Source organism: Myiozetetes cayanensis, unplaced genomic scaffold, assembly GCF_022539395.1.
Source record: "Myiozetetes cayanensis isolate MyiCay16 unplaced genomic scaffold, myiCay2020 scf5-8, whole genome shotgun sequence".
NCBI classification, from domain to species: Eukaryota; Metazoa; Chordata; class Aves; order Passeriformes; family Tyrannidae; genus Myiozetetes; species Myiozetetes cayanensis.
Window position 1 is genome coordinate 3,893,778 of NW_026087742.1, and position 17,572 is coordinate 3,911,349.

Consider the following 17,572-nt stretch of genomic DNA (forward strand, 5'->3'; position numbering starts at 1 on the left):
GTTGTTTGTTTTTTTAAACACAAGAAATTGTGAAGAGATGAGGGATGAAATGCAAGTGCATGAAGAGGGGGAGAGAGTTTTATGATAATTAAAACTGGTTATGCAGAACATTAAAATTCTGCATAGATTTGCATATTTTTCACCACCTGTTTTGGGGACTGCAGAGCGGGCTAATTAACATAAAGGCTCTGATTAATTCTGCCAGTCATTGAGTGATAATTACAGCGCAGGACTGTAAACATTCTGCACTGGAGATACAGCCTGTTTGCCAACATCTCTCTCAGGGATGGAAGTTTACCATGGCAACCAAGGCAATTTTCTGCCTCCTTCCTCTTAGAAAGGAAGGTCACTATACCTCCTCTTCTTTCCAAATTGTTATTATGTATAAGTGGGTCCACATTCTATTGCATTTCATGTAATGCACTACCTACATTCTTTAATAACAAGCAATACTGAAACCAGTCTTCAATAAAACTGCATCCCTTGCCCCTTTAATATAGTACTGAGAGGAAGTGGAACATTAACTGATACACTGAAGTGTTCAGCATCATAAAGTTTGAAAGCTTTGTTGTCTCACGTACATTATTAAACAACAATTACTCCAACTTATTTTGATATCACTTTGTGTTATTTACCCAAGCAATCTAAGCCTGCCACCTTACATAGTTAATGTTATGTTATATTCCTATATTCAATTACCAGAAAAATTGCAAAGTAATATTTGATATGTTTAAAATAAGTGAATAAATGAAAGAACCTGAAATATGCCTGGAGTTTCATAGTTTTCATGATATGACATCTGACTGAAATTCAGCATTAATTATGATCACTGCATGTCTTAAACAACTCCAGTGTCTGAATGCTTACTATCCTGAACCTGATTTACAGTTGTAAAACTATTATTCCTTCATACCTATCACTTGCAAAACCAGTCAGACTGAACAGAGTAACACATCATAGATTAAAAACTATCTCTAATGGGACCAGGATGCTCTTTGGGATGAGAGAAGGACAAGCAGCAGAAGGTAACTGTCTTTACCTGTACATTTAAGGACTGAGCAGCAGCCTGTAAACTTGTTCCAGCGAGCTGGACCTACAACAGTGCAAAAATGGAAATGAAATAATGTAGAATCCACAGAAAACTAACAATGTAAGAAGAACGATCTCCCCACCCATGTCCCAACAAGAATTCCCCCAAGAACACTGCATGCCCCTCTAACACCTGCATCAGTGAAACAGGGGTTGTGCTCCAGGCTGAGAAAGATCTCTAAGACTCTTCCACAAGTGTTATTTGTCTACCTCTTGCAGAAGGTCTTCTTGCCTAGGGATCTAGATATCATCATGAATGAATTTGAAATAGAGCATATTGGGGTGGACAGGCTAACCTAGTCCTATTCCTGCTTGAAAAATCCAGGCTCCAGGAGAGGCCATTAAGCTCTAGTCATCACCATCCTACCCATATTTCAGAATGGGTCTTACCCCAACACTGCATTCACTCACTTTCCTACATGACAGAGGAGCAATCACCTGCACAGCACAGAACCCAGAGCATAAACACTCTCCCTCAAACCAACCTGTCCAAGTGTTTCCAGTCCTCAGCCACCGAAAAGAAGATCTCAATACAGAGGACCAGAGACACTTCACAAAAGCTGTGTTGATTCAGGTACACTCAAAACTTGAATTCAGTGTTTGTGATTAAAAGGTCCAAAGAAGGTCTTGTGGGTTAGCAGTGAAGAAAAACAGATGTTTCAGAAAATGAGATTTTTAAAGAGTGTTCTTTTATCTCTAATAAGGATTTTCTCTGTACAACAAATGCTGTATTTTCATTTACTGAAGACCGTTTTAATCAGTCTCGCCTTGTTTCTACCAGTACTCCTAGTTATAAAGAAGGAATGCTATTGTAATTAATTACCAACATTTTCAAAGGTCAGAGTTACAGCCTGTAGAGAATTCTCTCTCCGGCCATGTTTGAAAACCGCTGCTCATTTTAAAACAAGGCAACATGTGAGGATACAACAAAGCAAAGCAAAATGTAGCACTCCTGCCTCTGTAAAACCATGTCCCCACATAAAGAGTACACATATTTTCAAGCATGGGAAAAATTGCAGTACATGAAATTAATAACTGAATATTTGAACAGGCGACCCTTAAAAGTCACCTTGGAAATATTTCCTGCCTCTCTAAATGAAGGTACCAGACTTACTAAGCGTGTTCTACACCTAAGCAAACACTCCCAGAAAAGCCTCTCCTCATCACAAGCAAAATATAGTTTGACACAGCTGATGTAATCTCAGCTTTTAACATGGACTAACAGCAGAGAATAACCTAAACACCACCACCTTGCCATCCAAGAAAATATACTCAGAAATAATACTTTAAAATGACAGAAAACACACATAGACTACAAATGTATCTCACTCTCACAGTCAGTATAGTCCTGAAATTTTCTCTGAATGCAATTTGGACACTCCTTTCACCATACAACCAATATTTTCAAATTAGAAATTAAACTGTTCCTGAATGCTGTCTACAGTCTAATATTTTGCATTAGTCTATAGGAAAGCACTCTATGTTAAGGTTGAACAACACTCCACTAAGAGCAGCCACACCAGCCGAGGACAGTTTGACAATAGATCCCCACACACCTGCAGGTGAATAAAAGAATACCTTTGAACCAGTTTCAAGAAATGAATCACACTTTATGAAATACGAAGTTATAAAGAACCTGACAACTGATTAAATACATACATTTCCAAAGCAGGATAAAGCACTGTGCTAAACACAATTACTGTCCTGGGTCAATCTATTATAACAAAACAAAGAGTAAAACAAACACACAAAATTCTGCAGACCAGCTCTATGTCTCCATGTTAAACACAATGATAACCCATGAAAACTGGTCACCTTTCCTCCACAGAAAGGCACCCTACAACAGCCTATTGGTTCAGCAGATTCAGATAGTGGCACTCCCTAGGTCCTATATAAACCAATCTACTAGGAAAATTGCAATTATGTGACAAGATGTGTGGAATGTTCCATACAATAAAACGGCAGTTTCAGAGCTCTTAAAAGAGGGCATAAAAGCTTCAGTACTTCAATTATACCACAATAACTGTGCAACCTCAGACCTCAAACATTCAAGGTCATCCAATTAGGTACAGTATTTTAAACTTGGTGCTGAGGAAGGGAAAGAAATTAGGACATTTGTTTTCATACATCAAGTACGAACAGATTAAAAAAAAAACACCTATAAAAAATGCCCCTTATACTTCTCTTTGCCTACAGATGCCCCACTTTGCTTCAGCCTACATCTGAAATTCAGCTTTGATTCCCTAAACACAGTAGCAGCAGAACAGAGGGATACTGTTAGAAGTCTGAATATCATCTGACAAACAGGTCACAGAAATAAGTTTGAAAAAAAAAAAAACCTCACAAACCATATATGCTTAGTAAGTACGATCAACTTTCTTTCTAGTTAATGTGCAAGAGCAAAGCATAGTGCTGACTACCATTAAACACCACTTCTCATTTTTAACTAGACATGACAGTTTCAGAACCTTGGCAGTTGTTGGGTCAATACAATCCTTTCCCAAAAAGATTAAATTTTACCTTGCCTTTCAATTTGATATCTCTATTAAGGTTAAAAAAAAAACAAAACACCAAAAAAACTAATCAACGACAACTGAACTCCCCCCCCCCCCCAAAAAAAAAACACGTCAAAAACACACACCATAAAATTTGGGGATTCTCAAGTCCCCAAGAAGGCGATCTGTAGTTCTGCCAGATAGGTCTCACCCTATCTTGACATATTCTGCAGCCCAATGCACTGCAGTGAGGGCCACGATAAGAACTTTTTCCCATCCATGCTATTTAAGTGCATGGTCTACCCATATGTTCCATTACATGACTCTGTCATTCACAGAAAGAGAGAACATGGTACAGCCAAGGGCAGCTGCTTTTGTAGCTGTCTGAGCCTCCTCTACTTTGAAATGGATCTTCTCTTACCTGATGAAGGTGCCCAAGAAAGGCCTGGGCCTGGGCTGTAGAGATTGCTCCTCCGACAGGCACAGGCTGCTTTTGAAAGTCCAGGCCATTTGTTTGCGTGCCTGGAGGAAGAGAGATATTAGAAACTATTAATTATTACTTTTAAGAAGTAAACTAAGAATTAATACTCCTAAGTTTCCTGCTGTTCTCTCAATACTATGTTGTAGAAAAATACTGTGAGAGTAACAAGAATTGAATTTTTTGCTGAAAGGGGGTTGAGGAAGCAGTGACCCAGCTTCAGTAATGGAGCATTTGTCAGCTGAACAAAATCAACATTGTATTTTCCTCAGTCTCTATTACCTTACCTACTCTGTGTACCCTGGAGATGTTTAAAAGATGTGTAGATGTGGCATTCAGGGACATGGTTTAGTGGTGGACTTGGCAGTGTTAGGTTAACAGTTGAGCTTGATGATCTTAAAGTTCTTTTCCAGCCTAAATAATTCTGTGATCTGTGTTTCTATCTACATTGTAGATAGATCTATACCCCGTAATTCTCTACATGGTTTGAGAACCAAATGAGTGCACTCTGCTAAGATTAAATTGTGTTTCCCTTCTCCATGCACTCTCTAATCAGCAACTGAAAGCTATCTTCAAGTTCAGGTTCATATCAGGTCACCTTTCATTAAAGACAGGTAAAATAATACTTGATGAAAATAGAAGTTCCACATATAAATAGCAGTTATGGGTCACAGTTTTACTCTTTTGATAAAAGATACCTCCACATTTCCATTAAAATTTGTGCAAAGCTCTCATTAGATAAGATAACTGCCTGGGCTTGCTTCTGTTTTCACTCCCTGTTGTATAACTAAAAACTGATTATTTTCCTACATTTTTGAAGACTTTGTCCTAAAAACTTCAAAAAACATTAAAACTCCCAAACAAGTCCAAAATAATCTGGCTGTGAGAAGGGAAAGAAAAATACCCAACATTTTTTCCACAAGACAGTACCACAGAATTCTCTTCTGCCAGGAGGTACTACAAATACAAACTTTTAAGAATCATTCTGAGGGGAGATAATAAAATCAACATTAGCAATTGTCAAAAAGCGGGTTTGTGTGTAGGGTGTTACTACCCACAGTGGCTAAAAATTAAAAGGGAGACTCCAAGTGTATCAGGTTGTGCGGAATTTCTAGAACAGATGATACAATCTTTAAAATTGTATGACTGAAATGAAGCAAAACCAGTTTTAGACTTGCATGTTTACTCTTCATGACAATCAGATTTTGTTCAGGTGTTCGTGGACAGGTGTTCAGTTAACTCCTACTTCAAAATTCCTTCCATCACCCGCATTCTTTGCCATAAAAATCTAGGTTATCTACTAAGCAAAAGAGTCACAGTTATTAAACAACAACAGGGGGTTGCTATTCCTTAGAAACATCTGCAAAAGCAAGTAGGCATAAAATGTGATTAGTAAAATAGACTACCCAGTATTTTACATTGCTATTTTGACCTACAAACAGCTTACACAGATAACATTTCCAAAGACTGACTCGCTGTCCAATTAAATACAGACACAGTGGAGATAGTCTGGCATCCGTGTAGGACATAAAAAGGTGGCCTTTTGATGCGTCTTTGGTGGAGATGCCGTGGGAGAAGAGTTGGTCTACTCTAACGTTCTCAATTCTATGCTTTGGGCCAAGGTTTACAAACTTTGGAGACATATGTGTTAAAAATATTCCATCTTTAAACTGCATAAAATTATTTTGCCTAATGAGTTTAAAATTCCAATTCAAAGTGAACAGAAGGACTATCACTGGCCTGAACTGATCCTGAATGAATGCAACTTGGTTGACTTTCTCCAAAGAAAGGTAGATAAAAAAGGTCTGCTGGAAAAAGCTAGAAAAATTTTCATTCTTTCCAGTAAACTGCAGAATTCTTTTCACACAGAAGGCCAAAGAGAATGGAAAGATGATCGGATAAATATATAAAAATAATTCCTGACAAATAGCTACTGTAATTCAAAGGAAACAATACACCACCACCCCTTTTAAGCAGAAGCTTTGAATTAGTTTTCAGTGTATGGCTGGGGACTCCAAAGTACGAAAAAAATACAGACAAGAAAACCTACTGTAAAGCAGATACTCCTTGTTCCAAGTGGAAACTTGCAGGGGGTACAAACATTATCTGTTTCTGAGACGATGGGCTGGAAGCCTCACCTTAGGTAAACAGGTGAAGCTGCTCTAGTTAACTGTCTTCCAAAAAGAGCCTCAAATCACGATACCATATTAAAAGAACACTACTGAGCACATGTGCAGAAGAAATGCTCCACTTAACACTTCTGCTGACTCTAAATATGGAAACCCGAAACGAGCCTCCTACGTGACAGTTTTGAACAAGGCAAGCTCCAAGACTGAGCTCAAAATCTCCATAAGTCCCAATAAAGAACTTAGCTGGGCGCTGAGAGAAAACAACATTTTCTTTAAATTCAAACTTGAAAGACTCTGACTCCCTCTTCCAAGCCCTCCCAAAACCAAACTCAGAGCAAAAAAACCCCACACTACACCTGTTCACCCTCTCTTCTACTTGCATCTTAAACTTTCTTTGGTGTTTGGAAGCACAGTGTTCCCTCCCCATTTGGGTGAAGCTTTAGTTTTGGAAGGAATGCCACCCGGGTCGCTTGCATTTATCACAGGATGCCTATGGTTTCTGAAGCTCAGAAAGGAAAATGAAGTGAGTCTAGCATGCCACTTTTGCTCAAGATAAGAGTTCAATACAAAAAGCCACAATGATTAATAGACACAGCAGATGCAATCACAGGCACTTGGATTTTAACAATCCCAAGTATTCATGTATCTTCCATCTCCTACTCAAAAGGAGTGGACCTCTCTGTGTCCCATCCCTACTTTCTTCTTGGTTCCAACTACACTGTCCCTGTCCTGCCCTTTCTGGTAGTTTATAAGTAGTTTGGTTTGGTTTGTTTTGGGTGCTCCACCAGTGAGCTGTTGAGACTGAGTCAAACTGTAGGATGAAATTTCACCCTTATAGTCGAGGTCCAATGCAACTTAAGCACGTTTAAATTCTGGCATAAATTCAGTCATGTGTTTAACTACTTCAGAGAGGTGGTTTGAATGGAGACTAATACAGTGCCTCTCCAGAGAAAGGAACAGAACACTAAGTACCAGGACACCCTGAACATGGATTAGTTTATGCCATCTTGGAATTGTACCTGTAGAGGGTAAAGGCATGACAAAATGGAGCGGGCAAGGTAACATTGCACCTGTAGTCAGGAGAACAACTTAACTCCAAGAATTCAAGAACAGAATCATCTGACTTCAGTCTGAGTTTGCAAATTGCATAAGAAAGGAAGAGGAGTGAGGAACTCCAGGTCTGGGGAAATGTGGAGTAAGGTGCAAGAAATAATTCAGAAAGGGAAAGGAATGAAGAAGAAAGATTTGAAAACTGACTGGTGTGGGGATGTGCATTGTGCTCTGGGGGACATCTCCCAGCACCACCGGTACATTTTCCCTGCTGGCTCTCCAACTCTCTTGAGTGTGTTGAGAGAGTGATACACCCAATGCTCAGGAATTGTTGATTCCTTGTTCACATTTACTAATAAGAAGTTTAGCATTAGTATTTGCCCAAAATTTTAGCAGTTGAAGAATATTTTATGGTCCCTTTCCTATAGACCTCCTTCTTATGGAAACTGGAAAAATCAGTCTCTGGAAATGAAGTAATGCAAACAAGAACCTTTAAAATCCTTCCAAATATTTACAAAAACTATTATTTTGCTGCTATGTCAACACATGTCATAATACTACAGTTTCCATAGTCATTATAACCTTGGTTTTCATAGTGCTGCATTCACACAGCTTTTAAAAGAGAAGGCGCATTAAACAAACAAACAAAGGTGTTTTGGAAAATTTTATGCTGCAGCCTATAAAAAGTACATCAAAAGACTATCCACTTACTATAAGACATTCTTCTTACTTATCTTTTTTCCAGTAGCTACTACCACAGACTGTCCACCCACAACTGAAAGACTGGAAAAGATTACTGTAACTCTACAATATTGATGACCAGTGGATCAATTCACTTTCTTAAGGAAACAGCCATCCAACAACTCTTGTACTCATTTTTTTTGTTGTTGTTTTTAAGTTGTCTGAAATATGGGTTGCTTTTTCAGATGTTCGAAAGGGAAGCCCAGCTAGCACAAAGATTTTAAAGCTATAATCTATTTCAGCCACTGTATTGTGTCCAATATATTTAGGGGACTTTACTATGTTCCCTAAATAGTCAGAGCTCAAAATACAAAACCCTACTTTGTTAACTCTATGAAACTTAGCTGTTAGCTCAGAAAAATACTGATGTTGTCATCTTTACCAGTGGCAACTGTTGTTTTTTTCCTGAGAACACTAGTTCTGCCAAATGTAAATTCATGTCCTACAGTAATCTCTCTTAAAATTTTCAAGTTGCATCATCTTACTTCAGTTTAAAACAGGAATGACCCAAACAAACATCCACTGAGGTTTAAAAGATAGACTAGTAGTGTTTGCACAACAGACTCAAGTGATTTACAAATGTCATTGGAAAACAGACAGTTGCAGGAAGTTACAAAAATAAGAACTCTGAGTGTTTATAAAACTCATCTTCACACATTGTCTGAGGTGCACATCTGAGGAGCACAGGCACTGAAGAAAAATCGATAGTGCTCCCAATTCCTCAGCATCCAAGCTAAAAGCTGACTTTTTTCCCACTAAGTATGCACTGAGTCCAGAACCATAACCTAAGCACCATGATCAGAAGCCTAAAATGACATTCTGTGAGTATTCCTTTCAGTGTTTAACATTTGCCAAGTTGACTAATACAACTGATGCTTGAGCTCCCAAAAAACATCACAAATGCCATCAATCACTATCTCCAGTGGTTTATGAGCTCTATATTTAAAAACAAAACAATGACTGTAGAACAGAGGGTGCTCAAAAATTCTAGATTATTTTAGTTCACATAATAATCAGGGTACAAAACTGAAAATGTAGTTTAAATGGTAACATTTAAACTACAGAAGTAATGTTCCGAAGTTCCAAACACCAATATGAGTCAAACTTTTGTAATAACTAACCTTACTATTAGAATATAAAAAATATAGACATTGTATCCCCTTTTAACATGAAAGGACCTACATGCAGCTTTACAATCCATCCATTCTATGTCATGACCCCCACCTTCACAATGATGAAATATTTGCCTTGGAGAGACGAGTCAGGGCTCTGCAAAAGCAGGTGCAATGCATCTGTGATAATGGATTTATTTTTAAGGGTTACCTTTGAATAAAACAAATCCTCCTCCTAACAGCTCAGTTTAGGTCAAACTGTTGGTTAAAGCTGCACTGAGGAAAGGGTGTTGGGAATGCACCCTGGAAAAAGCATATGCTGGGAACTGGGATCATACAGAGAAGGAAATCTGAATTTTCTCAGGAGTTTACACACAACCTCCAGCCACAAGGAGTCTACAGGGATATTTAAAAAACATTGTTCTCTTGATGCTGTTTACAATCATGAAATATTTACAGTCCATATGTTTTTGGAAATACTGTTTTATATCATCCTAAACCAGTATTAAACACATAATAAAACACTTTTGTGCACAGAAAGAACTGATACCTCTCCTACTAAAAATACAATGGCAATTAAAAACCTGAGAGCCCAGTGACAAAACACACATTAATAAGCAGGCAGAATTCCTCTGGACTGACACCACGCATTGGCAGAAAACATCCAGCCTCTCAGATCAGTACTGGGAACATTTAGTCACTCTCAGCTGTACTAAAGCCTTGCACAAAGACTGGGGAGACAGTAGTACAGAATGAAATACAGTGTTAATTTCATCACAAGTCCAGAGTTTTATTTTAAACTCCTATTACTGAACCACAAGGAGGAAAAATAACATTCCCTCACACAAAGTAATGAGACTTCTCTCAAAGCAACAAGTTCCTTCTCATTAAAATTTTCTCTTCCCAAATGCTGTTCTGAGCTCAGAAAAGATTCTGAGTCAGGTTAAACTATTTACTGTCCATTCAGAACTGTCATTTCTCTTGCTTCTGAAGTGAACATTAAATCACCTCCAGAAAAGAATTAACGCATCAGATAGAATGCTTAAGCTATAGAGGTGTAACAACCTTCTCCAGGGGCTTAAAATTTGGTCATATCTTAAGGATGCACCAAAAGGCACATTGGCCCTGGCACAAAATTTGACCAAATCGTCAAGGTTCTGATCTAACATACAAGGAAATTACAGAAGAGCTGGGTAACTTTTTTTTTAATGTTGAGAAATTAGCCTTTCTCCCTTTGACTTGTTCTTGAGAACTGTTGTGACAGCTTGAATGAAATCTAAAATGAAAACAAGATCAGGCAGTGGCCCACATCTGCCAGGGAAAATTTCAACCCAAAAATAAATGATAAAGTCAGAAGTGCCGAAGGTATGTTCTGCCAGGGAAAAACAAGACTACTTCTGGAGAGCTAATGCCACCAGGCCTTCTGTAGTGTCATAAAAATTACAGACAGAAAAAGGGGGAAGGGGAATCTAAGATTGTGTGGGTAGTGCTCCAATAGAATATGGTTAATGACCAAATTGTTCCTAAGTCTCTAAAAACAGTGGGGTTTGGGTTTTTTTTGGTTTGGTATTTTTTTATCCCCATAAGCAGGTAAAGAAATTTGGCTTTTAATATTCATTCAATTCCACCAGAAAAATATCTGTGCACCAATTCATCATTTCTTACCTGTGTTCCCGTCCCCACTCTCCATTGATGGTTTACTGGTTTCTGACGGATTGTTCATTCTTGAGTCTGCATTAAAACAGAAATAAAGATAAACCAATATAGCAAAAAAACCCCAAATCTATTCATACCTTTTTGTCTAGGGGAAGTACAGAACATCAGAAATTTCCTATGTACTTTACTCTAATTCAGATTATAACATAAAAAGAGCAACCAGAAGCAGAGCACAACACTGAATTTGCCAGATAAATATTGTTTCAAATTTTTCTGTCATTATTCCCATATGTGAAAAGGTGGTATTAAGGGAATAAAAGACAGCATGCTGGAGGGCAATGATAGGTAGGAACTTAATTTCCAATGCAATGAAAGTCATAGAAGAAAAAAAAAGGAGGGGGAGGATGAAGGAATAATGACTACAGCAAGATTCAAACCCGTGAAGTCTGACCACCATGGCCTATATTATTCTTGTGTTTGTTCTCCCCACCCCACCTTGATAAGAGAAAGGAAATTCAGTCACTACAATTAAATGGATGCCATTTTTCTAATACTACATTTCTGTTTTACTGGAATGTCACTAAGTTATTTTATATTTCCTACATATTCATGCAAATCCATATAAATACAAAACAAGTAATTTTCTACATCCTTCTGGATTAATTCATTGCCAAGTCTGTTCTTGGTTTCAAAGCCTGTCAGCTGAATGTAGCGCAATGCAGAGGGCCTCTCCAGACAGCAGACAGAGAATATAGTTTCCTTATATAAGAATCTATACAGATGTTCTGTGTACAGCATCAGTTTTCCAGCTTATTACCTCCTCCTTCCTTGCTACCAACCCCAGTGAGCCACATTATCACAAACCAAAAATACCAACAGAACCTCAAGACAGAGCAGTTCATAAAATGAAGTGTAAGCAAATCCTTAAGCCCATTCTTCCACTCCCATAACGAGCCAAAATCAAGTTCAATGATCTTAAAATGAACTCTATTCCAGGATATTCTCTTGCAAGGCGCTTGAAAGGTTAGCTCTGCCATGTACTTTCTTCAAAGGAGTGATTTCCAAAATACCAATGGACTGAAGAAGAATACAGCAACAGCATTAACTGCTGCATCTTTCCCCCCACCCCAGATAGTTCCAAGAATGCCCAGACACTTCACTGTTTGGCCATCTGTGAGAGTTGGAAATGAGAAGATGCCCGATTGCCACGTACCATCACCTGCTACTACCCAGAGACACCAGTGCACAGGAGGGACATGCACGTGCTGGAGCAAGTCCAGGGCAGGCCACCATGCTGCTTAAAGGGAAGGAGCATCTCTGCTGTGGGGACAGACAGTTGGTGTTGTTCTGCCTGAAGAAGAGAAGGTTCAGTAAGATCTTACAGCAGCCCCCCAGTAACTAAAGGGAGCCTACAAGAGAGCTGGTGAGGGACTTTTTACAAGAGCATATAGTGACAGGACAAGGGAGAATGGCTTTAAACTGAAATAGGGCAGGTTTGGACTGGCTATTAGGATAAAAAGGTGGTCAGGCACAGGAACGGGTTGTTCAGAGACAGCGTGGATGCCACAGTCCTGGAAGAATTCCAGGCCAGGTTGGATGGGGCTTTGAGCAACCTGGTCTAGTGGAATGTATCCCTGCCTTTGGTTGGAACCAGATGATTTTCTTCCAACCCAAACCATTCTGTAATTCTGTGATCAATATTTTTAAAACTAATATAATTTTCCACATAAACAACCATGGCAGTTGAACCCAATAGAGCCCTGAAAACCCATAGGAGTGTAACAAGCAGGAAACTTCCCCTGACAAGTTAACACATCCCCTCCAGAGCCTCAAGTCTTCCCAGAAAGTTCCTATGCCTATTCTTACATCTTTCAAATGTTCAATCACCTGTAAAAGAGATCTGAACTATCAGTGTAACTCTTAATATAAAGGCAGATGTGTTAAACTGCTTTTTGAGAGAAAGAGGAGAAACTTTGCAGTTAAGCACTGCTGGCCTACACTTCAGCAAGAAGCTGTAAGTTTTGCCCCGTTTTTCACAACTACTGCTTAGCATATTCAAGCTGTGACTTCAGTCTTGAAAGACAGAACTGTGCTAAGTTTGCTAGTAAGCAGAACCTTTTGCCTCCAGGCTCCTTATTTTGTCATTTTCCATATTTGGACAGCATGATCCACACTCAAGAAGCAGAACATGGGTTCCACTGACCACACAGAAATGTTTGCTGTTGACACAGCCCTCTCTGCAGATAAATCTGTGTGTAAAATAAATATAATGCACATTTCTAACTAGACACTGCATATACCTTAAATCGAGTTTACTCTTGTGGCAACAGCATTTTTATTTAGAGTGATTACAGGCAACATGCATTTGATAAACAGCATTAATTCATTCTTTTACACACAGAGGGCTACTGAAAGTAGTTTGTGTTTAGAGGACACTGAATGGGAGTCTCTGCTTTCGATGCAAACATCAAGAGTCTCCATCTGACTGGAAAATGAGCAAAGAGAACTTACAAGTCAAATACATTTGGTTGTGGAAACTGGGCTAACTCATGGTGCTACTGGATGTAGAATGTACATTTTTAAGCCTAGAGCAAAGGGGTGGCCTGAACTCACCATACAACTGACCACAAAAGGGAAGAGCACAGGCTGAGAAGATTGTCTCTCAACAACATGGGATCCATTCCTTGAGTCACTTCAGAAAACTCATGCAAGAAGAACAACTCAGGGCCTCCTGTTGCTGGTTTGTTGGCCAAATTGGAGCTACAGTACAGGATACTAATGGTAGAAACCCAGAGGAGGGGACATAGGTGTCCTGTGCACAGAACTCCAAGCAAGGCAGTGACTTCCTGCATGATGAGCAAGTTTGCTCAGTTACACAAAGTTATAACTGTAGAGACCTCCTTCCATAAAGCAAGGTAAGACATTTTTCTGTGGGACTGTGCTGCAAAATAAATCCTTTTAGAAAAGGTTTTCAGTGTTTTCTAGTACTAAGCATATACATAAAGTTTACTTAAGTACCAAAAGCTTGTCTAGATGAGGAATATTTTATTGTAAAGATCTATCCTTAACAAAGGATAGATCTCAAATGTTGCTATTGCAAAAAAGTAGCAAGTTGGAAGAAGAAACACCTTTCTGGTAGTGCTCAGGTTCAAAGGAAGGATAGCATCCATTATTTCACCAGTTGACTATTTCTTGTTCAATCTGTGGGCCTTCTGCATGTAAAGTATCAAGAACAATGGCGCTATTTCCATTGCAAATGGTAGGACATACATCTGAAGCACAAAACTGCTACCAGCAAAACAGACTCATATCCGCAGGATACTGAACCTACAGACTCATTATATGTCAAATAAAAAGGTTATTTGGTTTATACATGCTCATACAATTTCTGCTTTAAAGTTAAAAGAATAAACAAATGAAGTGGGCTAATAAAAAACCCCTAAACCTTAATGCCTTCACCTTTTCTTCTTCCTTTAGATCTTGCTCGGGTTTTAAATAAAGGCCCTGGGCTACAACTTCTGCCAACATTATCTAAAAAAACAAACTCCACAGAAGGAAGGATCGAAAGCAGCAGGTGCATGATTGAAATCAAACTCTCAGGAGCGAATACATTCCGGACTGCTACTCTGCTAGCAGGGCTGAGGTGTCGCCAGGCAGTGCTGTGCCAGGCTCTCACACACCCTCAGGAGCGTTTCCAAAGGCATGTAGAAGAAAGCAGCAGCAGACACTGGACTAAGCTGGAGTATCAGGGACTGTACAGCTGGTAAAACACTGAAAATTTTAACAAGGTTATATTGCCATTAACTGTTTCCTTTCACCCATCAAAGTGAAACTGCCTGATGCTCCATCAGCACCAGTAATAAATGATTCATTGATATGCATGGAAAAACCCAAGTACAATGTAAGCGAAAACATGCCAAGAATTCTTTAGAAATTAATTTTTAAAAAACCCCACATCATATTCAGAAGCAAACATATTCAGATGCCTGCTGCAAAATTTGCCATCCAAAAATATATTCTCTCTCTTTGACATATAAGTTCTTACATGAACTTGTATGATGGAACAAAAAGAATAATAAATAAATATATACATACACACACACACACACATTGAGCTTTACGGAAAAAGCCTTGAAAATAAATAAAACCTATTGTAAAATTGGGATGATCCATTGCTATAAATAGTTTTAAAAGACATGAAGAAGAAATTATGGCATATCTGTTCTGCAGTCCTGGTGGAATCTCGGCGCAGGAAATATATTATCCCAGTAACCTTAAGCACAGCTTGCAACGGTATCAATGGCAACCACTGCACACTCCACCTTATTTTCTATTACGCACGAAGAACCTCGCTATATTAAAAATACACAGACATAACATGCATTCTGTTGTGGAATGGCTCAATACAGCTACTAAATTCTTTGAGACTGAGGCTCCCCTCTCATTTGTTTTAATGCTTGAAAATTCATAACACAGGGATATGCAAGTCAAGTCCAGTGTTTGTTATAAGCCAAATGCTTCTTAGATTGAAATCCTAAAAGCAAAAAGTCTGTATTAATATCACCCAAATCTGTGCAGAGGAAACGAATTCTCCTGGAGTAAGGGAAAGGAGGGAGGGGAAAAAAAACCAACAACAACAAAAAACAAGCCATGTATTTTCCCTGGTACAGATCTAGCTATCTATCTACCAGGCAGCTACTTGCTGCTGATTCACTGGTGAGCTCCAGCCTCCCAAATACCCTCTCTAGCCTCTGCATATGTGATTAAGCCTCTATGCATAGTCAATCTCGCAGCATCCATGTCCGTAAGAAAGAGCTGAGCTGGTACCCACCTAGAACGTAGTCGCTGCAGTCCAGCATTGCTGTGGTCTCCTCTACAGGTTCAGATAGTCCAAGGAATGGGAGAATGGCAATTTCTATCAAATCTACACTACTGCTCTGACCGAACACGAAAGGGAGTGGGGAGGTGGGGGGAGAAATACAACTTCAGTTACACCATAGCAATCTTCAACTGAACAGGGAAACTTCAGTTGCTGTGTGGAGTTTTAGTCTCTCCTACTAGCTGTGTCTGACATTGTCAAGGCGACTGAAGCGTGAAAAGTTCCCCTTTTTGTAATAAAATAGAAACAAAGATTGCAGCTGGCAGTTTCCATAATGAAGCTTAATCAGTATGCGCCTGATTAGGGCCTTATGCAAATCTCCTCTCGTTAGCACAGCAGCCAGCACTTTGAAGTCCATGAACAATTCATTTGCAGAGTACACTGAAAGCACTCCCTGCATAATTTAAATCGCGGTATAAATATTTATCAGCTCATTTGCATATTAATTGGCAGTGCATGAAGGGAAAAATTATCTCCCGAGTGCCAGCATAATAATTAGGGAACAAAATGAATTTTCTTCCAATAGCTTGGCTTCTCAGCCCTAACTCAAGTACAGTACCGCAGGGGAGAAGGGAGGGGAAGAGACAGAGTTCTGTTCAAATGCCACTGAAATGACACGTACAAATTAGAAACAACTCTACAGACTTAAGCACCTTTAATCTTATTCCTGCTGGCAACAATAACTTCAGTAATAAAGGGGATTTGGAAAAAGCTTTCTACACAATCTGAATAATCCCACAAAAACAATTAGCAAGGTAGAAGGCGAACACAAAGCTGTCAAACCGGTGCTTGCACATCAGCGTGGGGTTTTCCACACCTGAACACGCAGTGTCACAGGAAGGTCCCGGGCAGGGAAGGGAGTGCCACCAGGGCAAGGAAGCGGCAGGATTCCCTTTAAACAGCTAAAGAGCTTGGTGATTCATTATCGGGTAATCCCTTTGCCATGGCCAACTTAACAGCAGTGGATATGTCAAGTATTATGTAACACTTGACACCCATTAATCTATCCCAAGTGAAATCAAAATAGATTTAGTCTTTTGCTTTCCAATGACTTCCAAGAAAAAAAAAGAAAAACAATAATCTATTACTAACCCCTTCAAACACATACACAATATGGCTAAATACAGCTTGCGGTGGAATTGTGGTCTGTGAAAGGGGCACATCTCACCCGCACTGCATCTTTGAACCACTCAGTGATAACCAGAATGTGCTCATTGCTGTGACCACAAAGTACATTGAGGCACTGGAGAACTGGGAAGAGGCTTTAGTTCATGGAGAAATCCATCTTCTTTTCCAAAGGCAGTCCACAGAACTAAGTGTACCAACTATAAAGATTTATTAAACTATTTCGAATAGTTTGTTTACCCATCAAATGCTAGTGTCCTAAACAGCAAGAACACTTATATAAAAACTCAAGTGTGATGTGCACATTCACAACACTTAATATTCCATATTCTGATCAGGAAAATGTAATGTGATAATGTAGATGATTACAGGGTTGAGCCACCCACTCCCAGATGTTAATGTGAATTTAAAGAGTAAGTTGTTGTTTGTTTGTTTGGGTTTTTTCCTTTAAAGGAAACCCTAGTTGTACTTTTCTCCTCCTCATTTCTGAAGTGAATTCAAGCACCGCCTCTCCAAACAAGAGGGAGCGAGAGAAAAGGGACTTCTCAATCATCCAGTACTGACTGGAATTTATTTCCACGCTTGACCTCTTCTTCTGTTCAGGTTCATATCTCTACTTAACACAAGATGTTCCCAGCTATATATTTAACATGAATGATCTACACTTGAAAAAGATTGCAAGAAGAGAAGGGGAAGGTGCTCCCTACTGCAGGGAAACAACTGCGTGCACTGAATAGGTTTTCCTAATACCTTGTTTCTAACTTGTTTTTCTACTCATTCACATGTCCCATTGAGACCTCTAAGGCACGTCTTCATGG

General features: G+C 39.2%; 1 protein-coding gene across 8 annotated transcripts in view; it reads right to left on the minus strand.

Annotated features, from left to right (window-relative positions):
* POU2F1 (POU class 2 homeobox 1) overlaps positions 1-17,572 on the minus strand; it is a 102,793-nt gene that overhangs the window by 32,815 nt on the left and 52,406 nt on the right. For 4 of the 8 annotated variants that reach the window (XM_050332977.1, XM_050332972.1, XM_050332971.1 and 1 more), the window contains exons 2-4: positions 10,760-10,825; positions 4,006-4,106; positions 1,040-1,093 (exon numbers count right to left, since the gene is read on the minus strand). In XM_050332977.1, coding sequence (XP_050188934.1) covers positions 1,040-1,093; positions 4,006-4,106; positions 10,760-10,825 — 221 coding nt within the window. Of the gene's footprint in view, positions 1-1,039; positions 1,094-4,005; positions 4,107-10,759; positions 10,826-11,963; positions 12,047-15,581; positions 15,737-17,572 lie in introns of those variants that run through there. The other 4 variants (XM_050332979.1, XM_050332978.1, XM_050332975.1 and 1 more) reach the window with 3 other exon arrangements.